This window comes from Canis lupus, chromosome 17 (assembly GCF_003254725.2).
Source record: "Canis lupus dingo isolate Sandy chromosome 17, ASM325472v2, whole genome shotgun sequence".
Taxonomy (NCBI): domain Eukaryota; kingdom Metazoa; phylum Chordata; class Mammalia; order Carnivora; family Canidae; genus Canis; species Canis lupus.
In genome coordinates this window covers 26,485,236-26,511,867 of record NC_064259.1, presented here as the reverse complement: position 1 = coordinate 26,511,867, position 26,632 = coordinate 26,485,236, and the positions used below count along the sequence as shown (strand labels likewise).

Here is a 26,632-nt window from a genome sequence, read left to right as displayed (position 1 = left end):
TAAAAATGTTATAGCCTCTTTGCAAATTCATCTTTCCTTTCTGAATTACTTTTCAGGGAGGATGAGATCTGAGCTGTTGGTCTATCATATATATAAGTGGTATTAATCTGAATCCTTGTTAAAAACTTTCACTTGGTAAGCCAAGTTTGGTCCTATGTAACTGCAGATCCTTTGACTGAAGTAGGATACAAATGCTTTTAAGTGGCCTCCATTAAGCAACCTGTTGTATGAACCAGTGTTCTCTTGCCCTCTGAGAAGCACCCTGGCCAATGTCCACAGCAGGTGCTCACAGCCAGCAGGCTTCTCCCAGATAGGAGCACACCTTCTGCTCTTTCACGTTGAGCAGTAGGCTGACCAGGACTCAGTTGTGTTTATTCCCAAACATTCTGGCCAGTTTATTAATTACTGTAATTATATAACTAAACAGTATGGAAATCAGTAAAGTATGAGTTAAAAGGAGCTGTTTATAGAACAAGTTCAAGGTTTGGAAAGACTGAAGTTGATTCAGTAAAAACAACGCCATCAAATTAAGTGTGGATAAGACAACTATAAAAACCTAGAGGGATTTTACACTCATTAACTTTACAAAGGCCTTTAAAATCTTACTCAGTTTAAAGTAGGTGGTGTATGATGAGCACTGGGTGTTATACACAACTGACAAATTATTGAACACTACATATGAAACTAATTATGTTGGCTAATTGAACTTAACTAAAATTTTTTTTTAAAAAAAGTGGTGGCATAGGGATGCCTGGGTGGCTCAGTGGTTGAGCATCTGCCTTTGGCTCAGGGCATGATCCTGGGGTCCTGGGATCAAGTCCCGCATCAGGCCTGAGGAGCCTGTTTCTCCCTCTACCTGTTTCTCTGCCTCTCTCCCTGTGCGTCTCTCATGAATAAATAAATATATAATACCTTTTTTTAAAAAAAAGTGGGTGGCACAGATCATGCATAATACAGTATATGCAAGACAAGCCATGCAGGACTCTAAGAGTAGACTTCTACTTGAAGAAAGACCTTGGCCCTCCTTCAAAGTTTGGTGAATGAATGTACCTTTATGTGCTTTAAGTTAAAGTTTAAATATTTAAAAACTATATCATCTTCTTTAGGATTTCCAGCTTCAATTCTCTTTTTAAACAGCAGATCAATTCCTGGCCCTGATGAAGTCAGGGAGAGAAATCTCCTCCTGCAGTTTATAGTCAGCCTGTCTCTCAGGGTCCTGACAGAGAATTGCTCAGATGAAGATGTCATCATAGACAATCTTAAGACTGCATATAATCAGTTAAAGTTTGCCAAGAACTATGCAAATTGAGGTATGGTTGTCAGAGTTGCCAGGAACTATATAAATTAGTCAGATTATACTAACATGGACCAATAAAAACAACAGGGTATGTACAATATTTAGCAGAAGCCAGAGAACTATGAGGAAAATATGTATGAAACCATCATGGAAAGATTAGATACAAAGTTAAGAGGAAAAGAAACTATGCATCCACTGGCAGACAAGATTTATGAAGACGAGTATTCAAAATGAAGTTCTTTTATAAAGGCAGGATAGTACTTAGTGAACTCTGATTAGGACGCATTCCAGAACTTTTCAGAAAGTCAGTCACTGGGAGAGCCAAGGACACTAAGGGAGGAAAAAAGTAAAGCAAGTGTTTGGAACTTTGTTATAGAAAAACTTTATTTTTTTAAAATATTCTATTTATTTATTCATGAGAGACACAGAGAGAGGCAGAGACACAGGCAGAGGGAGAAGCAGGCTCCTCGCAGGGAGCCTGATGCAGGACTCAATTCCCAGACCCTGTACAGAAAAACTTTAAAATAGGAGATGAGGAACAACACTTACAAAAAAGGAATCACTGTTAAGTTTTAAGAGGCAGTTTATAATGAACTACTCCAGTTCCCCCAAAATGGTTCAGATGGTATTACAGTCCTATTATGGGGCCATTAATCTCTAAAAAAAGAAATGAGCAAGCTTTAGGATCTCAGACATGTACCTCATTTGAATCTATGTGAAGTGAATGAACTATTTTTTGATGTTGCTAAAACATTCTAGCAAAAAAAATCAAGAAAAAAAATAATTAAAAGGTCCACCATTTCAGAACAAATCCTAAAAAGATGAGAAATAGGTATCACTTAAGTGTTTGGATTATAGCTTACTTTGCCATTAACAAATGGCTTTTACATATAGGATTTAAAAAAAACTTCATAAAATGAGGTAAATATAACCTTTCTATTTTATAAGTGAGAAAATCAAAACTCATAAAAGGTAAATGATATGCCCAAGCTTGCACAGCTGGAAAATAGCAGACCACCATGGCCATTTCAATTTAAATATTACAAGAAGTTTGGAAAATAAAGGAAAAAGCTAAAATTTCCATTAATTCTAAGAATTATCTTTTTAAATGTGTTCTCGTCTTCCTTCCCCACCACTGGCATCTGTAATCACTGGAAGACCATGTTTTGTCACTTCACATTGTACCACTTATCTTGACTACCTAACCTTTGCATGACTCATTTAATACAATAGAACGATATGTGAATTATTTCAGTAAAAATAATACTGTGGGCGAGGTGCTACTCTATAGAAACAAAGACAAAGAAGAAAGAGATAGTTACCTAACCAATCCTAGTATGGGCCAGCCAGGTTTTTTAATTTTGTGTATGTCTTTGCTGTTACAGGAACCATTAAGATGAGAAGTCTTTTCTCTATGGCTCATGTGTCACAGTGGTAGTCACAAGAATGAAGAGCAACCCCTCCCTCTGACAATACTTCATCTCATCCCCTTCACATATTTTGGAATTACTGTGTTTTTGTGTAATTCTGCACCCCTCCTTTCTATATTTAATAATTAAGAAGGATATGTGTTGGTGAAAATATTTTTAATTTTTATTCCCTATCACTTCCAAAGACCGTTATTTCACACAGAACAAGTGTACCCTGTTGAGAAGTAGGGAGAGCTCTCATAGAAGCATGGATAAAATCAACTGAGATTGAGTAAGAAAGTCAAATGGCCAATGTTTCATTTTATTTGGCTCTCAAATGACCATTTTGGTCTTTTGCTTTCCTTAAAATACAACCAAACTATAGCTACATGGCACAAACTAAAAGACCGATCTGGAAGTTGATTAATTTATCTGGAAAACCATCAGCTCTCCATTTCAATTCGTGCCATGACGACACAGACTAAATCAAATTTTAAACGAATGCAAACACAGCCACTCTCTGGGCCAATTTCTGGAAAAAAAAATAATAACCCCAAAAAAACCAACAACAAAAAAACCACCATAACAATTCCAAGTGGAAGTCTTTGTAGATCCTGAGAGGCCTATATGTTGCTTTTAATTTAGAGAAGTGTCAAGATACGTTTCTCCTAGGGCCAAGAAAGAAAGATTATGCAACCTAATGAGATGATGCCATATTAAACCCTGAGCTGATGGCTGAGTTGTGAGCGATTCCCAGTGAATGTTCTCATCATTTTGGATTCTTTGCCCTACACATGGCGTCTCGGGGTCGGAAAGCACGACAGAGGCCATCTAGCTCAAATAGTCATCACTGACCACATCCTAATTCACTGATAAGGCAGGCTCAGAAAGAGCAGGGATGCTTCCAGAGACAGCAGTGTGCCAGAACATTTGGTTATTCCTTACCTCACTCCCAGACTGTTTGGCCCAAACCTGTGTAGGTACAAGTCTCCAAGAGGAGCCACTGTGACTTACCTCCCGAGGCCCGGGAGCGGCACTGCCCAGTCATGGGGCTGTACTCCTGGTTTTCATCAGCACACACACATAGGAAGGACCCTTCCACATTTTCACAGAAGGCTTCACCACACACCCCACTGAGCAGCTCACATTCGTTCACATCTGGAAAAGGGAGCACAGATCAAGTCAGATGTGTGCCTCATTCCTGACAGCTCTCTATTTTACCAGGTGTACCAGGGCTCATGGTGCCTGCTGGTCACAAATGCTCCCTAGTGAGCAATCAAACCCTTCTACTATTCTGGGGGAATAGTAGAAGCCTAAGCTTAAAGGCTGGGCTGCATAATTTGGTTTGTGTAAAAGGACCATGAAAACACCAAGCAGAGTTTCCAAATTCCAATTCCACTTTAAGGAGGGCCCTGGAACTGTACTGCAAGGATCATATGTATACTCTGACCATTTAATTTTCTCTTCCTTGACTTTTTAACATAATGAGGTCTTAAATAACATGACAATGCACTCTCACTTTTGAATTCAAGGAAAATTAGTAAAACTGACACTTCAGAAACAATAACATTTCTTAACATTCATTTAAAAAGTTGTTTTCAACCTGTTCACGTATCTGAAAATACAGTTCTCTAGTAGCCAAAATGCCCATACTTCAACAACCAGAAATCAGGGTGTGTATCCCTTTGGGAGATAAAGGAAAGACCCTTGTAAATACTCACCAGGTTACACTAATCATTCACAAGAAAAAAAAAATATTCCAGTAACATATAGTGATATGACTGGCTGTTCCTTGAAAAATTCTGTGGATGTTCCAGAGTGTCATTTCTATTTTGCTAAGTGTTTTTCATCTGTACTTTAGACTTAATTAAAACACAGTCCAGGAATCTACTAATGAGTAAATTTTATTTGATATTATGCAAGCACATAGCCCTAAAAAAGGTTAATCCTAATGTTCGGACTTGCCCAATACTACCTTTTACCTTGTCTCATCCACAGAAATTTCATTAACGAATGCCCAGTCCAACAAAGCACCTGACTTGACATCTGAAATGCTCATGTATTTTATGCATTAAACGTGTACAAACATCAACTCTCATGAGCACACTCTGAGACAGTTTATACAAAGTTAAATATTTGAGCAATTATCCAAATCATTCAGGGGAAAAAAAAATCTTATTTTCACCTGCTATACCCAGTTAATTGGACAAAAAGTTTATGTATCTTGACTTATTTGGATAATTACTTCAGTTTTCCGTTTCACTTTGTATATAAACAGATATAAACCTAATGAGCTGAGTTTTGCTTATGAAAAGGTATTATAACATGAAGGAAAGCAAAGAGTTGGCATATTTAATCAACTCAGACAGTCATAATTTAGACCAGAAAAATTGACTTTAGAAATTTGCCAGTTCACATTTATCAATTTGGTAAATGTCAAATGGAACTTTCTACTTTCTAACTTGCATTATTTACATGACTATTGGTATCTCTCCCATGAGAATGAATTCACTCAATCAAAAAAATACTTTCTAGTTTACTCCTGTGGGCCAGGCACTGGCAGAACAATGACGCAGGCAGGCCCAACTCCTGCCTTCACAGAGCTTATGGTCAAGCCAGGGAAATCAGCCAGATGATCTCACAGGCCATGCTAAGTGCTAAGAATGAAAAGTGCAAGGAAAGCATGGAGCAGTGGACCTTAAGTGGAGGGGTGGGTCACAGAAATGATACTGGAGCCAAGAAGTTGCATCTGAAGGATGAGTAGTAATATGAAACAGAGTTGCCAGAGAATAGGCAAGGGGTGAGGGGTGGGGAGGCACTGGCAGGGTCCAAGCAGAGGAGACAGCATGGTCTTAGTTTGGTCTCAGGGCTGTCTCAACCCTTAAATTCTATAAAACACCTCGCATGAAGTGCCCATAGTAGATGCTCAGTTAATATCTTTGAAAGAGTCAATGAACAGATAAAATGACACCTGTTGAGTTTGGCAAAATGATAAATATCCTTCCCCTAAGGGTGGTGTTTTGTGGGCTAAAAGAGAATGTCAAGATGGGTTCAGCGTGCTCATCTGCCTGGTTAGAAGTAAACATCACCAATTGGGACTCAGGAGTTGATGTGGAATCAGTGGCTTAACATCTGATATCTCAACAGGTAACAGTTAAAATTTACTGTGCATCTACAAATAGGCCAACCATTAGTCCCAACTAGGGCAGGGAGAGACGATGTTCTCAACCACAGGATCTGGAGGCCTCGGAGAAGGCAGCTGCAGGCAGTATGCCCAAATGACACCCCCCAAAGCGTGTAAGTACTGTAACTGAATCCGCTGAAGGTACTATGGAAGCAGGAGAGGGGTCAGCACTGAGCTGGAGAGAGAAAAATGGAGCAGGGACAGCATCTGGGAAGACAGAGACAGTATCCTGAGGAGTCAGTGCCACTCAGGCAAGGGGAAGCTGGGAAGATATCCCCAGCAGGAGGGGCACACGACAGCCAAATCACTGCACAGCTCTGTGAGAAACCACATGCAGTTGTATGTCACTGGGGTGCAGAAGGTGAAGAAGGAGGTGTGGAGGCTGAGAAGTGGGAGCCAGTCACGTAAGCTGTTTAGTCCAAATATTTAGACAATTTTTATTGCCTTTTAGTGCAAAGGAGACTAAAGCGGGATTTGGAACCAGCACTTATGACAGTGTTAGTTTAAAAGTGGTGACTGTTCAAGGGGGTGGGTTCATCATTAAACTTCCAAATCAATTTTGCTTTCCTTGTCTAATCTGGATATGAATTAATGCTTTGAATTGCATATGTTCAAACTCAGAAGTTACACAGCTGCCTCCTGAGACGTTGTCTGCTACAAAATGAACAGAGTCAGAGTAAAGAAAAAGCCTTGTTACCTGGGATGTTCTTAATTTAATAACCTTTCTTCTTTCTCATTTCATGGCTCTAATTGCAAATGTTCCATAATGAATTTGATTTAAAGAAATCACAGCTGATCAGAAAATGAAATATCAGATATATGGACTATGGGAGCATTTCCTGGACCCCTGTTCTAGGACATCTAATGATATTCAGGATGTCTTCCAGCTCCGTCAAGCCCAGACAGACTGAAGAAATACAGTTGCACAATTCAAAGCATCATTTTACAGGTGTCATTCCTGGAAAATGAAACTCTTGCCAACACTCTTCCTTAAGTGCACTGCCTAGGGAGGTACATCCTGAAGACAGACAAGCCATGCCACCCACCAGACTGTTTCCTGGGCAGGAGGGACTCTGCGCAAGGGCTCCATATGCACAGCTAGAGTTTAAACAGATGTTCTTTCTTAATATACATGAAATTCAAAGTTCTCCTTCTCTGTTTCTTAGGGCCCTTACAATTTCAGAAGCCATCTTTCTGTACACCCCCAAATTGTGTGACAAAATCAAATAAGGATAAAAGTCTATCCGAATTACCTTGCTTACAATCTCTCCTGCTGTTGATGATTTTGATGGCATTTCAGTAGGGGGAACGTGAAACATGTTGTGGAAAGAAATCTAAACACTCACCCACACACCCTTGCCCATCCTGTGGGGCCTGAAAGCCCTGATAACAGAGGCAGCGGAAGGAGCCAGCCGTATTGTCACAAAACCCGTGACTGTCACAAATAGTGTTGTTTACACATTCATCAATATCTGTAAAAAAGACATGTAACATCAGACACAAAACACAGACTGACAAACACCAGATATTAATGGATAGACAGAGGTGCTCAGCACACCTCGGTTAGCATGAGATGATCATGTTTACACAGAATGAACCTCTAAAACATTTTACATATAAATAAAATGTTTTGATGAAAAGGTCTTCATAGACAAATGCTAGGCTTTGTGAGAAAACATTTACTTTTCCTTAGGAAATGTTTTCAAACAGATATAGCTGCTATAATTGCCACGGTCCGTGTTTTCTGCTTGCTTCCAACCCTTTATGTCCAAGGAGGGTATATTCTCCTACAGGGGAAACACGTGAAAAGTATTGTCACCTTTCTGGATTGCTGTCAATGCTCACAGTTCTATCTGCAGAGGTGGGGGCTGCAAAAAGCCTTGGCCTCCTGGCAGTGGCTCACTCAACCCTATAGATAACCTTGGGCAAGTCTCAACAGCATTCCCAGGAAGGAAGGAGAGGAGGGGAGGAGGAAGAGGAGAGAGACAGAGAATCTCATGAGTTCAGCAGCGTAGCCAGTCAGTCTGACTGATTCACAAGATTTCCTGTCACCAAGTTATAGCCACTCAAGGTCTTAAATATCAATGCTCCCACTGATCAGCCAGTGGCTGATTTGTAAATTCATTGTGTTCTCTATAAACTTGATGACAGTGGTCCTATGCCTTTGTTTCCAAATTAAAAAAAAAAATGTTCTCATAAAAGTGATGTCTCAATTACAAAGTTGCAAACAGACCTTTAGATACACTTCTTTATCCTCACAGTGACTAATTTCCTTTGGGTTTTTGGTGCCCTTTTCCTTGCTTACTGCCACACCACACACTCCCATCTGTCAGGTTCTGCCTCTCTGTCTCTGGATCACATAGTCCCAAAACACAGGCTTTTTGAGATACAGTTAAGAAAATGCAGTTACTGTATCCAAATACATGGGAAGATAACAAATGATTTAAAAAAATGGTAAGTTGAGAAGCCCTTGACAGAATTTAGTTTGGAGGAGTCAATAGAACTGAGTTTTCCTCTTCCTCAATTTTTAAAAAAAGTTCTATTTATTTAAGCAATCCCTACACCCAACATGGGGCTCAAACTCAAAACCCCAAGGATCAATAGTTACATGCTCTTTCAAATGAGCCAGCCAGGAGTCCCTGCTCTTCCTAAGATTTTTTTTTAAAGATTTTGTTTATTCATTCATGAGAGACAAAGAGAAAGGGGCAGAGGCAGAGGGAGAAGCAGGCTCCATGCAGGGAGCCTGACGTGGGACTTGATCCCCGGTCTCCAGGATCACGCCCTGGGCTGAAGGCGACACCAAACCGCTGAGCCACCCAGGCTGCCCTCCTCCTAAATTTTTTAATGTCAAGAAACTTTCCAGTAGAAAAATAAGATGAATACAATGATTACTTGGTAGCTGTCTCCATTTCCCTTCCTAATGTTCCAACATAACCGAGCTTAAGTTCGGAGACTGTCTCACTGCTGAATTGGAAACTACGAAGGACTACCCACTTTTCTTAATTTTCTCAACTCAAACACAACTGTCCCTTCTCCTTTCGAGGCTGGGCTCTTTCTTTCCTCCCTATCAGTTTCTCCTCCCCCTACTGATACCTGCTCACCTTTTTCTAGCATCCTCAGCCACTCACCACCACCCCCTTCACTGACTTCAAACATATTAAAAATCTCAAAAAAAAGAAAAAAGGTTAAAATCTCCTGGAAAACCGTTCACTTCACTATGTCACCTACTGTCCTCTTCCACTCATTCTACTGCTACAGAACGTCTCAGAAGAACTATCTACTATCTACTGCCTTTGTTCCTCACGTACCTCATCAGTTAAAAGAAAATACTAGCAACCTCACGACTAGTAACATTGGTAGATTCCTAAATTTTAGATTCCTAAAATTACAGTGAACACTCACCAAAATAACATGTTATTAATTATTACTAGTATTCCTCTCCCTGTTCCTTCATGACCTACAAACTCACTCTCTCTTTACTCTACAAAGCTCCTCTGAGAAAGGCCACCAACGGCTGACCTGTGCGTAAATTTGATGATCATGTTCCAGTCAGCCATCATCATCCTTAACCTCCAAGGCTGCCAACACCCTCCTTGAACTCTCTCTCTCTATCCCACGATGGAGTATTATTCTTGTTTGACTTTTAACCGTGTTGGCTGGCCCTCGTCCTTTTGCAGCCTGAAGATGGGGTCTGCCAAGGCTCGGGCCTCCCTGGGACCTACGGCTTCCTTAGAGCTGCCCTGTTCCACCCTTTCCAGACAATCTGGATTTCAATTACCACGGTCATCAGAATGAATCCCAAAGCTTCATCTCCAGCCAGGATACTTCTGATTCTTAATCATTCCCATTTCATCTTCTGCTCCAATCTCAAGCTTATCGGGCCTGAAATCAAATTCACTGTATTCTTCCTAAACCACACTTCCTGAGCTTACTGACAAACCTCTCTTATTTTTGTCCTTTTTTGCCTCTCTCTCTTACCTCAACTTGAACCAAAAACTCAATGACATTATTTCACATCTAAATAACTGAATCTCCTCTGCAACAACTAACACAAAGATGACACACAGTGACTCTATTCTGATGGATTTCCAATGTTAGCCTAAGGCCACAATTTATTTACCGGTCACAACTGTGAGAGCAGTAACTATATACTATTATCAAATCACTTACCATGGGCTCCTACTAATTTTAGACTTCTGGAAATGGGTATTTGTCTAAGAGACTATTCATTGAGCCACAGGATTTAATGGCTGGAAAGAAACTCAGAAATGCTTCAAATTACCAATTATTATACTGATGATTTCCCAGTGTCTCTCAAAGGTTGATCTTTGTCCTTTGAAACCATTTATCTGATACTATGGGACATGTTCATGATAAATGAACTTACTATCACCCTCCTCCTCACCTCACTTACAGTTCTCCTATATTCTCTTCATCAGGGATTTCAACCAGCCCCCTTAGCTAGAAATCTTGGGGCATGCTTCTCTCTCTCCTCTGTCTTGTCCCTCCCTATCATACCCTCTTTTCTGTCTTCCCCACACTCCTCACACTCCTTTATCCCCAATCTGGCCACCCTCCCTCTAATCCATTGTCTACCAACTACAAATCTGTCAGTGACACTCCCTTGTTCAGAATATTCAGTATCTCTTCTTGGCTGGAGGACACCAACCACTCTCCTTGGCAGAGCAGAGAGCATCCTTCCTCCTTAGGCTCCTGGCTAAACAGTCCAGCCAGAGTTTTTAGCCAACATTTATTTCCCAATTTACATCCTAGCCCTCTCAGTATACCAGTTTCTTGAAAACCCTATAGTCTTTGATTTCTCACTGACTTGGAACCTTCCACAAACTCTTCCTGGCCCATCAGGAGTCAGCCCAAGGGACACATCCCAAGTATCAAACTTTAGGGTCCCTCCTCTCTGCTCCCAGGGCATTTTGTGCCATTGCCGTACCCATCAGGGCCACTTTTTGGGGTGGAGAACACCCAACTGAGTCTCACCAGCAACTTAGATCCCTACTAAAACAAGACGGCAAAGACGGAGGAAGGAAAACCAGTGCCGAAAATCTGGCGGCTTTTCAGTCCAGACTCTTATAGTAACATCTCTTTGCTTTCTTTTTTATTAATTCTGTGCGGTCACAGCTGATGATGACTTTGTGTTAATGACCACCAGCTCAGGAACTGAGAAACTGACCTTAAGGTGAACAAGTCCTGAGACGGTTATGAATTACTGGGCGTCTTGCAGTCTCAGACTTAATGTACCAGTGATTAACACAGAGAGTTTAGATGAGCAATATTTTGGATTTAAATGAATAGGAAAAAATAACGTGGAATGCCTGCTGGAGACTAGCTCTTCAACAACTCATATTTTATGAAAATGATATACTGTAACTCTCAGCAGTTTCATGTTTTCAACAATGAGGTAAAGTAATAGCTTAACAAAAGGACATTCGCTTTATTTCTCTAATGACCTGTATAAAACAACATTATTTCATTAGAATTGTCTTTGATGATGTGAGTGCTGAGATATTTTCCCATTGTTAGTCCTGTCTATAAAGTCCTAAGACCTGCTATAATTAAGATCAACTCTATAAAAATAAGACTAAATGCAAGAACATTTATTATTATTTGAGAATAAAAGCCCTTCCAAGATGCAAGTTTCATTAAATGGATAAGTGAAAGCCATCTTGTTTTGCTGAAGTTGATTTTGAATATGAAACTCAATTCTGAATGATGCTAATACAGCAGGATTTCTCTTTAATGAAGGGGTCACTCTACTAAATACTAAAACCAATTTTGTTTAGACATCTGGAAGAGCCACGCATGATATTATCACCAGTCATACTGTCTACTAGATGAGTGATGAAGAAATGAGTTCCCAGAGATCTCCAGAGTTGGCAACCCAGATGAATTAGTTATGCTCCGATAATACTGTTGATTTCTCAGGCAAGTTTTCTCTATTCATATTTCATAGAGTAAGGCAGATATAAATATTATAGGTATGTGAATATGAATTCAAGGAGGAATTACACAGATCAAGAACGGTAGATCGCTGATATGAATTCTCTAATAACAAGATTAATATAAATGTAAGAAAGAGAAACAGAGCATCCTTTTGGATAGCTGGAATTACCAGCGGCTCATTTTTAAAGTAGCAATGCTGTCAGTGACTAGATAGGTCCACATTTTGAAGGTCTTAACTTCTGACCCATTTGGTAGATCTTTTTTCCTTGCCTATATATGCTTTTTGCCTGGTACATTTTCTCAACAGACCAAGCTTTTCAAAACCTATTAATTAGTATCAGGGATTTTATATATAAGAGCAGAACTCCAACCACATTCCTAAAATTCTCAAATAAAGGCATAAGGCCAGATCCTTGGTGTCATCTCACTTAGGTAAAGTGAACTATGAAATGAGGTTAAAGTATGGAAAAGAGGCAGGATTTTCTAAAAGAGATTGGGGTCTAGGATAAGGCTTATTACTCACCAGAAAATTACAGCTATGTTCAAAGACCACAACAGTGAAATTCCTAATAAGATTCCTAATGATTCCATTAGGTATTCTGTACTATATACCAAAAAGTATGGGTATGGGGAGAAAAGACTATTTGTAAATACTTTGTCAATGAAATGAGCTGGTTTTCTTCCTCTTAGATACACCACTCAGTTCCTTGTTCTGCACTAAGAAAAAAGTGCTTCTTTTTCTTTCTTAACATGTCCTACCTTTGTGTTGATTTTCTTTTTACTTATTCTGAGTAAGATACATCTACCTGCTGGAAGAAAAAGCTCGCTTATGAGCCTTCTGCGGCCACCAGCTCACTCTAGGGAGCTGGATGGCAGAAACTGAGTCCCATTTTTGGTAATGGATCATTCTCAGGAAAATCTCCACAGCTGCATGGTTGAGAAGAAGACGACTTCCTGTCATCAAAACATTTTTTATATGAATGATAGGGTTCGTCTCAACTTGAAGGAACTTTGAAGATTATCCAGTTCAACCCTTTCATTCTAGGAATCAGAAAGCTGAGGCCTGGGGATGCAAAGTAACTTGCCTCAAAGTTACCCAACCAAAGCTGGCAAAGGAACAGAGGCTAGCAAAAGAGCAACCTTCTGAATCTAAGTTTGCGGCTCTACCTATCACAACCTCTTGCCTCCCATCATGGTGATGGTTCTAGAAGGCCAGTGCCAGAGGATGAATAGAAACAAATGTCTGTGAATCCAACAAGCATATTGGAGTGTTCTCACTACAAAGATGTACGTCAGAACACACACTGTTCAACTTATACTGACTTAAGAGTTTAATCAACTACCTTACTCTTATCCTTAAACAAGTCTTGAACATCAAGTATTATCATACTTGAAACCTAAATACCCAAGGTGCTGGACGTCCTTCAGAGGCTCTTTTTGGGGGACACCCTGGAAGAAAGGCCCAGCAAGCACCGAGGGTGTTCCAGCCACGGAAAATCCCAGCACCATGTATAGTACTGGTGCTCTCGGAATTTCTTCATATAAAGGAACGACCCACTATTTCAGCCCAGGGCTTCATGACCAACTTCAACTGGTTAAATATTTGGTGCCAGAATCTTAGGAAAATAAAGCCAAAAAAGTAGGGGTGGAGGAGGCTTACACTGGAAGGGATGTAGGGTTCCTGCTTCAGGGGAAATGCAGCCCTCATACTTCTTATTGAAAGGAACGGAAGCCGAGCAGGAGACAGTAAATCCCAGCCAAGAAGTGGGACTGAACAATGTTAAACCAGCTGAATAGCTGCCCAAAGGAATTTTAAAATGGCATGGCGGCTGGCCCAAAAGAGATTAAGGTCTCTCTCACAGCAGAGGAGAGAAGCCAGGATTAAACGGAAGAGGAGTGCAAGGCCTAAAGAAAAAAAATAAAATTTAGCCAATAGGAAATTAAAAACTGGATTTGGAGATGGTCCAGACAATACAATAGGATATGGAAAGAGCCTTGAAAAGAAAAAGGTCCACTGAGGTCTGGCAATATCAACAGGCTGAAGAATATGGGCCTTATGTGTTATGGAAAATAACTTTGTTCTGAGAAATGGGGATGAGCCAGAAAACAGCAAAACTACGTCCTTGTAAGGAGTTGACTGCCACGCCGTTGCCTGACAGAGAAGGATGGCGGGAAAACCTGGGGATCTTGACGGTCATAAGTATGTTCTGAAAGCTAGTAGCCTAAAATAAGTAAGCATCAAAAAGTGATAGAGGTAGCAAATTATATTTCAAATCCAACTTCCTAGTACATAAATTCTAGAAAACAAGGCTAGTCAATGAGAGATCGCTCATTTTCTTCCTCATCTTGAAACCCATTGCTTCAGAAAAGATTTACTTAAAATATTCTTCAAAAATTACCCAGAGCAGCCTACCATTTGATTTCTGGAAATAGCTAGAAGTTCCAGAGAAGGTAAACCAAATTTTTGCCCTGATTTTCATCAATCATTATGTGGATGATGTACATTCACCATCCATAGTTAAAGACATCCTAATGAAAACCACCCTAAAAACAAAAATATCATCTCAAGTCCCAAAGCATGGGACTAATCCTTGATTACCTCCCTACATCCAATCATTGCACTCTTCTGATTTTCTCCCTTGACTCTATCTTCATGCTCATGCTCTCCCCATCTCTCGACCTTATAGGGAGCTTTACTATCTCTAATCTGAATTCCCACAGTGGAATTCTAATGGGTTTTGTGCTTTCAGCCACTCCAAATCCATCTTCTAATGAGAAAATGATTAACCTACTGAAACAGTCCAACCAAGTAATTCTCTGCTTAGACCTCTTTGGGTTTTCTCATGGATCACAGTATAAAGGCCATTGACACATGTCCTCTGGAGCTCATCCACAGTTGGCTTCTCAAGATCTGTGCTTTTCTAACTGACTCTCTGCCCCTGCATCTTCTACTTCCCTTTTTCCCTCCCTACTGGTCATTTTCTATCAGGATCACAGAAGATGAAAAATCTCCAGCTATCATCTTAAAAATAACCTAGAGGCTCCTTGCATATGAGCCCTTTAGCTAGAATCATATTTTTCAGTCTAAATTCTAACAGCCAATGTTCTGCTGTGTCCACTCCACCAGTTTTTGTATGATCTTAGATGGTTCTCATATATACTAATCCACTGAAATGGCTGTTGATAAGGTCACCATTTTGTAAAATCCAAAGGACTCTTCTTGACTGGTATCTTTACAGATTGTTCAGTGGTATTTAATATAGCAGACTACTCTTTTTCTTAAAGTACCCTCTAACTTTTGATTCTATGGTCTTGTATGCTCCTGGGTTTCCTCTTAATCCTGTGGCCACTTCTACACAACCTTTTACTTTATTCCTAAATGTTGGTGTTTCTCAGGGCTTAGTCCTAGATCTTCTTTTCTTCTCATTCTATGATCTCTCTTGATGGCCCTACCCATTCTAATACCATCTGTATCTGACAAGTCCCAGGTTATATCTCCAGGCTAGACTCCTCTTCCAAGTACTAGATCTAAATTGATCCATCCAATTGCCTGCCTGATACACCCACATGAATATTTATTTCATGGTCAGCTCTAATCCCAAATCATAAATGTGATCTTTAAAAAAACCTGATTCATTTTTTTCCCCTGTGAGCAAATAATGCCAGCAAATATCTATTGCTAAATCCAGAACCAGAGATCTATTCTCAATATTCCTTCTCCTTCTTACCCTACATCCAACTCAACACTATATTCTAACCCAATACCAGGTTCCATTTTCAAAAGATTTCCTGAGTCATTCATTTTTTTTCATCACACTGTTACTACTCTAGCCTGAGTACCAATATGTCTGCCCTGAACAACATCCTGCAAGACTTCCCCTGACATTTTTCTTGCCCCTTTAATCCCATTTCTTTTTTTTTTTTTTCTAATCCCATTTCTAAACAGCATTCTGGGTGATGTGCATTTTAAAAATATACAGCACTGAGTAAAATCAAATATTAAGAGTAAAAACACTGGGATCCCTGGGTGGCGCAGCGGTTTGGCGCCTGCCTTTGGCCCAGGGCGCGATCCTGGAGACTCCGGATCGAATCCCACGTCAGGCTCCCGGTGCATGGAGCCTGCTTCTCCCTCTGCCTGTGTCTCTGCCTCTCTCTCTCTCTGTGACTATCATGAATAAATAAATAAAAAAAAAAAAAAAAAAAAGAGTAAAAACACTGAAAAGGACACAAATATTTTATGTGCCTCTAAGAAAGGGGGAAAAATTCTACAAGCTATTTTGTACTGCTTAAAAAAAACCCATCAACTATAAGAAGCATCCAACTATTAGAGTGTGAAAAAATATATATTTTCAAAATGATGACATACAGTATATCATGGTCCTTAAAATTAATCAATCTGTTTCTTTTACACTTAGAATGATATCCAAACCCATGGTGTTTTCTGGGAAGCTTTGCATCTTCCGCTCCTGACTCTCCAGCCCATGACTCACTGCCTCAAGTACTGAACATAGGTCTTTTTCATTTTCACTTCCCTGAATGCTACTACTTTCCCTGCCTCAGAGTCTCTGCCCTCACTAAAACTCTACCTGGGAATGCTCTATCCCACCTGCCATCCCCATCCCACTCTTCTAGCAGCTAACTCACTCTTTAGAGCTCAGCTCAAATGCCATTTCATAAGATAGTTTTCCCTCCTCCTCCTTCTCACTGACTCTTCTCTTTCCTTCATAGCAGCTGTAAAGGCTTGTGGTCACATGCTGTTTGGAAAGCTTATTTGTGTATTTACTGCTTGCCCTGTGTACACAGATATTTGTTTTGCTAATTACCACATGCCCACATGGAAACAAGCCTGGTGCATAGCAGGTGTGCAAAGGCAATATTCAGCATATTACTTGCTTAATACCAAAGCTAGCATAACTTCCACAATCCAGCCTTTGCCTACTTCTTTATCTATATCCTATATATCCCTTTTTCCTCTTTTACATGTTCAACTGAAACTAATTTACTTATGTTCCTAAACTTATCCAATCTTTCATGTCTCCAAATCTTAGCTTATGGCATTTATTCCAAGCCCATCCTCCAAGTCTCCATGCCCACCAATTCTTAACCGGAGCCTCTTGAAAGCTTTTCTGACCCAATTTTGCATTGAAAAAAATGTATCTAAACACACAGCCTCTTCCTGCCCCTCCCTAGCCACTTATGAGGACCTTAAAAAGATGGCACATCACATTATCACCAAAATCCAAGGCTGAGCACTCACAGTCATAGCAGGGGACAAAGAACCACTGAAGCAGTGGTGCTAGGCTAGAAGAACATCTGGTGACACAGCCTTTTTCCATCTGATCAAAAGCAAAGTACATTAAAGTTGCAATGGAGTTTAAAAAGTTGAATTTGTAACGCAGGAACTTGTATCTGAAATTTTCAAAGGCAACTTGAAAAAGAAAACTGAATGGAGGAAAATATTCACTTTTATACCCCAGAGTACAAAAAAAGTTAAATACAAAAACAACAGCACAGAGATAAAATACTCTAAGAAATAAAAGTATAAAATTGATCACAACAGAATACATAAAATGGCAAAGTAAAAAGATAGGAAAGAAAAAAACAGCATAATAAACTTAAAAGGCAAATTAAAGAATTAGAAGAAATATCTATAAAATATTGATAAATCATTATCCTTAATATACATAAATTGGTCAGAAAAACACAAACTCCACCTCATATAGGCAAAAAAATGTCACATAAGAAATAACTATAAAAGTTTATTGATAATAAAGCACATTAAAATGAGATATTACTTCTTATCAAATTAACACAAAAATGGAGCATTAGCTTCTTGAGAGTGTCAAGAGCTAGGTCTCATCGGGTGGTGGTAGAAACAGAAAGCAGCACATATTTCTGGCAAGCAATGTGGTCCCAGGTGTTGTTAAGCCAGTAAGGTTGCCAACATTCTTTGATCTTGTATTAAGTACCTTACAATCTAGTCTAGGGACATGATCACTGATGAAAATAAACGTGTACATACCAGTATATTCATAGAGGACTAAATAGCAACAATCACAAAGGAAACAGTCTGATCTCCATAACTCACAAGACACTTTTACAAATATATGGTATGATCATGTTATGGAATTATGTGGTCATCAAAAATTTATTTTCAAAGATCAGCAAAATACAAATAATATAATGCAAAGTGAAAAAGTAAAGATAAAAGGAATAAGATCTTATTGTAATAAATTAATGAAGACTCTAAAAAAAAAACACCAATCTATCTGGCTGATAGATAAATGACTTTATACTTGAGAGGATTTTCTAAGTTTATTTTTTTAAGATTATTTATTTATTCATGAGAGACACAGACTGAGAGAGGCAGAGACATAGGCAGAGGGAGAAGCAGGCTCCTCGCAGGGAGGCTGATGTGGGACTCGATCCTGGATCCCAAGATCACGACCTGAGCCAAAGGCAGGCGCCTAACTGCTGAGCCACCCAGGCGTCCCTGGATTTTTCTAAGTTTTCTACAATGAGCACACGTTACTCTTAAAATTAGAAAATTTATATATTTGTTAGAGGAGAACACAGGCAACACCCTTTTTGATCTCAGCCACAGTAACTTCTTGCAAGATACATCCACGAAGGCAAAAGAAACAAAAGCAAAAATGAACTATTGGGACCTCATCAAGATAAGAAGCTTCTGCACAGCAAAGGATACAGTCAACAAAACTCAAAGACAACCTACAGAATGGGAGAGGATATTTGCAAATGACCTATCAGATAAAGGGCTAGTTTCCAAGATCTATAAAGAACTTATTAAACTCAACACCAAAGAAACAAACAATCCAATCATGAAATGGGCAAAAGACATGAAGAGAAATCTCACAGAGGAAGACATAGACATGGCCAACACGCACATGAGAAAATGCTCCGCATCACTTGCCATCAGGGAAATACAAATCAAAACCACAATGAGATACCACCTCACACCAGTGAGAATGGGGAAAATTAACAAGGCAGGAAACCACAAATATTGGAGAGGATGCGGAGAAAAGGGAACCCTCCTGCACTGTTGGTGGGAATGTGAACTGGTGCAGCCACTCTGGAAAACTGTGTGGAGGTTCCTCAAAGAGTTAAAAATAGACCTGCCCTACGACCCAGCAATTGCACTGCTGGGGATTTACCCCAAAGATTCAGATGCAGTGAAACCCCGGGACACCTGCACCCCGATGTTTATAGCAGCAATGGCCACAATAGCCAAACTGTGGAAGGAGCCTCAGTGTCCTTCAAAAGATGAATGGATAAAGAAGATGTGGTCTATGTATACAATGGAATATTCCTCAGCCATTAGAAATGACAAATACCCACCATTTGCTTCGACGTGGATGGAACTGGAGGGTATTATGCTGAGTGAAGTAAGTCAATCAGAGAAGGACAAACAGTGTATGTTCTCATTCATTTGGGGAATATAAATAATAGTGAAAGGGAATATAAGGGAAGGGAGAAGAAATGTGGGGGAAATATCAGAAAGGGAGACAGAACATGAAGACTCCTAACTCTGGGAAACGAACTAGGGGTGGTGGAAGGGGAGGAGGGCGGGGGGTGGGGGTGAATGGGTGACGGGCACTGAGGGGGACACTTGACGGGATGAGCACTGGGTGTTATTCTGTATGTTGGTAAATTGAACACCAATAAAAATAAATTTATTAAAAAAAAAGGAAAATTTATATACTTGAAAACAATTATTTGAAGATATTGAAAGGAGAAAATTCTTTGACTTGAGTGTATACCAAGTATAGATGGCACCCTAACCAGAAAAAGCAAATGAGTAAAATAAAACTATATAAACAAAAGTAGAATATTCATAAATATTCTGAAAACAATTTAAAAACTGAACATATTTATTTTTTTAAGATTTATTTATTTATTTATTCATGATAGACACACACACAGAGAGAGAGAGAGGCAGAGACACAGGCAGAGGGAGAAGCAGGCTCCATGACAGGAGCCTGACACGGGACTCAATCCCGGGTCTCCAGGATCGCGCCCTGGGCCAAAGGCAAGCGCTAAACCGCTGAGCCACCCAGGGATCCCCTAAAAACTGAACATATTTAAATATGTCTTTCAACTAACAAAAAGGCATAGAATGTCTTTTAAATAAATGTATATTTAAACACTTAGCTTGAAGTGATAAAAAGTTACATGACGGGTGTGTGGGTGGCTCAGTCAGTTAAGTGTCTGACTTTGGCTCAGATACTTCTCTGGGTCATGATTTCTGAGTCCTGGGATCAAGCCCTTTGTCAAGCTTCCCACTTAGAGGGAATCTGCTTGCCACTCTCCCTCTGTACCTCCCCCTACTTGTGTTCAGCCCCCCCCCCATATAAATAAAATCTTTAAAAAATTACATGAGAAAAATGCTATTATTAATAGTACACATATACTTATAAAAAAAACACAGCAGTTCTCAATAATTACAACTAAAATTGAAAGCAAGCAAACAAAAAAAAATCTTAATGCTTTTTAATCTAGCCAAGTTTTTTTTTGTTTGTTGCATACAAAGCTGTATTTGTTTAGTTTCAAAACCTCTGGAGACTCTGCCCAAAAATAAAATCTTCTGGAACTTTAATTCAGAGAATGTTGAATGAAAAGTAAAAACACTTTAGACCTAATCTCTTCCTCTAATATAAATGGTAAATTCCCAGTTATATAGGTTTTCTACTGAAGAATTACCTTCCTACAGTATACGGTTAAGTACTGTATACAAATTTACTTTTTACTATGTGAAAATAGATCTTGGGCCAGTATGATCCCAAAGTTATTTTCCTTTTGCACAATGTTTCATTAAATATCATAGGGAAATGTTCTTCAAAAAATATGTATAAAGAAGCAGGGTAGGAAGGGATCAATATAATAATAAATACTCCAATAGGCAGCCAAAAAAAAAAAAGTCAAGGAAACAGATAAGACAAATAGAAAACAGAGTATAGATTTGAACCCCCTAATACCAGTATGTTAAATGTATATGACCTAAATTCTCCAATTAAAAGATGAAGACTGGCAATCTGGATTAGGAAAAAACTACTATATCCTCCTTACAAGAAAATGACACTTTCAAAATAAGAACATGGAGAACTGGGAAAAGAGAAACCATGCAAAATCTAATTGAAAGAGCCATATGTAATTATTCTGATAAACGACAGTAGATACATAGGTAGAGACAAAGTGGGACATTTCAAAGGGATAAAAGGGTCAAAACATGAAGATGACACAAAAAATTCAGTATTTAATTCCACGATCAGACAATATATAAAACAAAGCCCAGGAAACAAAAATTAGAAACAGATAAATTTCCATAATAATGGAAGATTATAAAACACCCCTTCAGTAAATTATATAATAAGCAGACAAAAACACAATGGGGATATATATGATTTAAACAATCTACACACTGGGCACTAATTAACATATATAGATCCAATGCAAAATATGTTGTTTTCAAGTATACAAGGAATATTTACCAAAATGGACTGTACTCTGCACCACAACAAATTCCAAAGATTGAAATCATTGAAATTTTGTTCTCTGGTTAGAGAGGTATTAAGATATAAATAACAAAAAGAAGGGTGCTTGGCTGGCTCAGTCTGTTAAGCATCTGCATTAGCTTGTCATGATCCCAGGGTCCTGTGATCAAGGCCCCACCTAGGCTCTCTACTCAGCAGGGAGTCTACTTCTTCTCTCACTGCCTCCCTCTCCCCCTGCCTGCCACTCCACCTACATATGCTCTCTGTCAAATAAATAAAATCTTAAAAAAAAAAAAAAGATAAAAATTCCCAACGTCTGTTTATTAAGCAAAACACCCTTAAATAATTCACTGGGTGAAGAAAAAAAACGACAATGCATTTGTATTACTTTAGTTTGAATAGCAAAAAACATATCAAAATTTGTGGTGCAGATAAAGCCATTCTTAGAAATATATAGCTATAAATATATATTAGAAAAGGATATATATATTATAGAAAAGAAGGTTGAAAACCCAATGATCTAAGGATCTATCTCAAGAAGTTATAAAGACAAATAAAGCCCAAAGAATACAAAAGCAGAAATTAACATAATGAAAACAAAGAGAAAAATCACCAAAATTGTTTCTTTGCAAGACTAACACCTGTGAAAGACTGATGATGAACAAAGCAAGCACAAATAAAAACAGAAAACCATCACTGACACATTCTACAGACACTAAGGATATAAGAAAAAGTATTATCAACAACTTGCTGGCAATGAATTGGAAATTTACCTAAAATTTTTACCTAAAATGGGTAAGTTCCTCGAAAAACAAAGTTACCAAAACTGTCACGAAAAGTCAAAGAACTGAGACCATTACTTTATCTTTTAAAGAAATCTTAACTGCAAATTTAAAACTTTCATAACACCCCCCCACCCCCAAAAGACACACAAAACAAAACAAAAAACTTCAGGTCCAAATGATTCTACTTGTGAATTCTTCAAGGAATTTGAGAAAGACTAACACCAATCTTACATATACTTTTCGAAAAAAAATTTTCGAAAAAAATACTTTCAAATTCAGTTTATGAAACCAGAGCAACTTTGAGTCTACAACTTCACAAAACATTAAAAGAAAGGAGGATTAAAGGTTAATCTCTCTAATAAACACAGATGCACATACTCTCAACAAAATGTTAGTCATCTGACTCCAGGGATATACTGTGTAAGAAGGATACTATATCATGACTGTTAGGTTTATTTTAAGAATGCAAAGGTTATTTTTCACTAAAAAGAAATCAATATGCCTTGAATGTGTATGTGATGGTAGACAGTGGAGCTACCACCTCCGACCATGATTTAGAACCACATGTCAAAGATAGCACAAGATAGGTGTCACCTGGGGTTCAGCACTATAAACCTAAATTCTTGGCCCTGGATTACTTATGCTCAAACAGAGAGAAACAAACTTTTATCTTGTTTAAAATAAGTAAATGGGAAAAAAAAACAGTCAATGTAATTCACTACAGTAACAGAATAAAGGAGAAAATACAATTAAAAAAAAAGAAAATAATACAATGATTTCAATAGATGCAGGAAAAGCCTCTGTAATAATTCAAGACCATTCATAATAAAGACTGTCATCAATCCATAGAGGGGAATTCCCCCTTATCTGATAGAGTGCATCCTATGGCAAACATCAAAGGTAAAGAAATTTTTTTTTAGTATTATTTATATTTATTGTTTTTGTAATTACAGCTAAAAGAAAGAATAAAAACCCACATACACATTTACAACATGCAATCAACTGTGTATATATATATATATATATATATACACACACACACATATTTTCTTTTGCTCTGGAGATATATATATATATATATATATATTGCTCTGGATAATTGAGGTATTTCTGTAGTTTTAATTTAATATATATATATTGCTCTGGATAATTGAGGTATTTCTGTAGTTTTAATTTTATCTTGTTAATTTTTTTCCTTTGGATCAAAATAAGAATTTTATTTTTAAAATATATATTTATATATTATATATTTTATTTATTTATATTTTATTATATATTTTATTTTATCATTTTGGTAAAGAAATATTTAATGCTTTTCCTGCTGAGATCAGCAATGGGGCAAGTAAGCTAGCTACCACCATTTCTATTGAAGTGGTGGTCCTAGATAATGTAATAAAAAAAAGTATAATAATTATTGAAAGAAAACAAAGAAACCTAGTACTACATTATTTGTAGACAACATAACTGTAGATTCAAAAGCATCTGCAGATAAACTAAGAGAAATAAATTTAGCAAGTTCATAGGTACAAGGTCAATGCACAAAAATCAAATTGTTACAAGGGGAGAATACACTTTACCCTCTACAACAATATAAAAACACTGAAAACCTCCGAATAATCCTAAAAATTCTGTTCAAGACTACACAAAAAACTACAACAAAACACCAAAACACATGAAAGAAACCTAAATAGAAGGATGTGTATTTGTGTATTGGAAGACTCAATATTGTAAGATATTACATTGATTGATCTGTTGATTCAATGCAATTCCAATCAAAATCCTGGGAGATTTTTTTTCCAGTATAAATTAATAAGCTGATTATAAAATTTATATAGAAATGCAAAGGGCCATGAATAACCCTGACAACCTTAAGAACTGCACAATTTAGAATTTAGAGCACATATATTAACGTTTATTATAAAGCCACTATGGTTAAGATAATATGCCACTGGTGCAAGGATAAACCAACCTGTGGATGGAATGAAAAAAGATTTAAAAAATCTTTTTTAAAAGATTTTATTTGATAGAGAGAGGATGTGCATAAGCAGAGGGAGTAGCAGGCAGAGGGAGAAGGAGAAGCAGGCTCCTCGCTGAGCAGGGAGCCAGATGCAGGGCTCGATCCCAGGGTCCTGGGATCGTCATGACCAGAATGGAAGGCAGACACTTAACCAATTGAGCCACCCAGGCACCCCAGCAAGGCTAACCATTAAAAGAAATGACAACATCAATGGTTGACAAAGATGTGGAATTAAAACATCAAAAGTAGTTCATCAGATTCTGAAAACTGGCTATCTCTATGAAACTGAGACATTCATATATTTTAGGACCTGGAGATTATACTTCCAAGTAATATCCAACAAGAAATTAGTGATTATGTCCACTAAAACCATGCTCAAGAATATTCGTAAAAGCTATATTCTCAATAGTCCCAAACTGGAAGTAACCCAAATGCCCATCACCAGTAGAATGGATACATAATTATAGTATATTTATACAATGAAATACCATACAGTAATGAAGATGAAATACTGCTATAAAGAACATAGATGAAGCTTGCAAATCTAAATGTTGGATGAAATAAGTCAGACACAAATGAATACTTCCTATACACCACCAAAAAAATATTCAAAAACAGGTAAAACAAAGCCACAGAAATGAAGACAAAGTAGTGATTACTGCTCTGTGTGGGTAATAGGGAGGAGAGTGGGTTAAAAATTAGGAAGAAGCTTAAGGGAGGGCTCAGAGGCTCATTACCAAATTCGCTCACTCTGTAAAAGTCCATCAAGCTGTACTCTTATGATTCATGTATTCCTTTTTATGCATTTTAAGCAATTAGAAAGTTCACCTAAAAAGAAAAGCCAATCCACACTACTGTATTTCCTGGTTAAAGACCACTTTAACCATTTCAAAAGTTCATTTTGTTTCCCTCTCTTTTTCCTATTGGTAAGATGTATATATCAAACTAAAATATTAAGGGACTCTGAATAGTAATCCTGATCACCATTTCCTATCTGTCCATAATAAGCCAATCAAAAACTGTGAAATTTAATTTCCTCCAAGTACAAAATAAAATCAAGCTATTTTTGTTTTTTGTTTTTTGTTTTTTTGTTTTTACATAGGAATACAGGTGGAAATAAGAGAGCACATGTGACATAATAATCCTCCTTAAAAATATAACTACATGGGATCCCTGGGTGGCGCAGCGGTTTGGCGCCTGCCTTTGGCCCAGGGCGCGATCCTGGAGACCCAGGATCGAATCCCACATCGGGCTCCCGGTGCCTGGAGCCTGCTTCTCCCTCTGCCTATGTCTCTGCCTCTGTGTGTGTGTGTGTGTGTGACTATCATAAATAAATTAAAAAATTAAAAAAAAAATAACTACAGTGTAGTCCCAGTGGCTCAGCGGTTTGGCGCCACCTTTGGCCCAGGGGCGGATCCTGGAGATGGGGGGATCAAGTCCCACATCGGGCTCCCTGCATGGAGCCTGCTTCTCCCTCTGCCTGTGTCTCTGCCTCTCTCTGTGTGTCTCTCATGAATAAATAAATAAATAAAATCTTTTTAAAAAATGTAACTACACTTTTATGTGACCTACTGCAAGTCAGGGGAGTTACCTGATTCTCTGTTCCAAATATGCTACTATTTTTTTGTCTCATAGAAGGTTATTTGTCTCATAGAAGGAGATTATTATGGGGTGAATTTTTAAATCATTTACTTAAGATTATAACAGCATTTCTATGTATTCAGAGCAGACTAGAATTCTAGTCTATCTAACTTAGGAATTATGAGCATTTACACATATAATAGAAAATGGAAGACACATCTAATGCTCAAAGGGGAGGTCATATTTGATTGTTAAGTATTCATGATGAGACATTAGATCTGGATCAGAGCCCCTGTCAGTTCTGCTCCCTTCCCAGAGTCCATCTGAACTGTTAAGCGTGGCTCCCAGTTCCCGTTTCTTTCCTCACTCCACATTGCCCTTGCATGCATACGTTTACAGATAAATACAGCTAGTAAAACATTCTTTTTACATGAGGGTAAAATATAAAATTAGTAAGTTTTAAGTTTTCTAATTCTGTTTGAGCACCCAAAAGAGTCCTAAGAATTTTTCAAGTATTTAAATTATGTCCTTAACTCTCATTCACATTAGGTTTTCAAAGACAATGCAATAGGGCAAATGGACAGAAGATGATTTATCATCTAAAATGAGGTCAAGAATGGAAATCCTCATGAATGAAGTCATTTTAGATTAACTGCTTTAAAAAAAATCCAAGAAGAGAATTTAACTGTTTATATTTCAAATTGCATTAACAAATTGATGCACTAAGACCAAGAAGATGGGGCAAAATGCACCGTGTCTCAGTGTTCCTCATGGAGGGAGCTTGCAAGGCTCAACTTCTGTAGCTGGAGAGGGCACATGTCACAAAACAGGTTCAAAAGCCTGCAGTTTGCCCTGGGCACCTATCCTCCCATTCAGTGAACCAGGACACAGG

At 38.3% G+C, this 26,632-nt stretch overlaps 1 protein-coding gene across 15 annotated transcripts in view; it reads right to left on the bottom strand.

Annotated features, from left to right (window-relative positions):
• The window catches only part of LTBP1 (latent transforming growth factor beta binding protein 1), a 391,779-nt gene that overhangs the window by 39,580 nt on the left and 325,567 nt on the right, over positions 1 to 26,632 (bottom strand). For 10 of the 15 annotated variants that reach the window (XM_049095987.1, XM_025454206.3, XM_025454209.3 and 7 more), the window contains 2 exons: positions 7,237 to 7,362; positions 3,721 to 3,864 (listed from right to left, as the gene is read on the bottom strand). The exons of 2 other annotated variants lie outside the window; for them this stretch is intronic. In XM_049095987.1, the coding sequence (XP_048951944.1) occupies positions 3,721 to 3,864; positions 7,237 to 7,362 (270 nt within the window). The remainder of the gene's footprint in view (positions 1 to 3,720; positions 3,865 to 7,236; positions 7,363 to 26,632) is intronic. 3 more of the 15 variants (XM_025454208.3, XM_025454217.3, XM_025454219.3) reach the window with 1 other exon arrangement.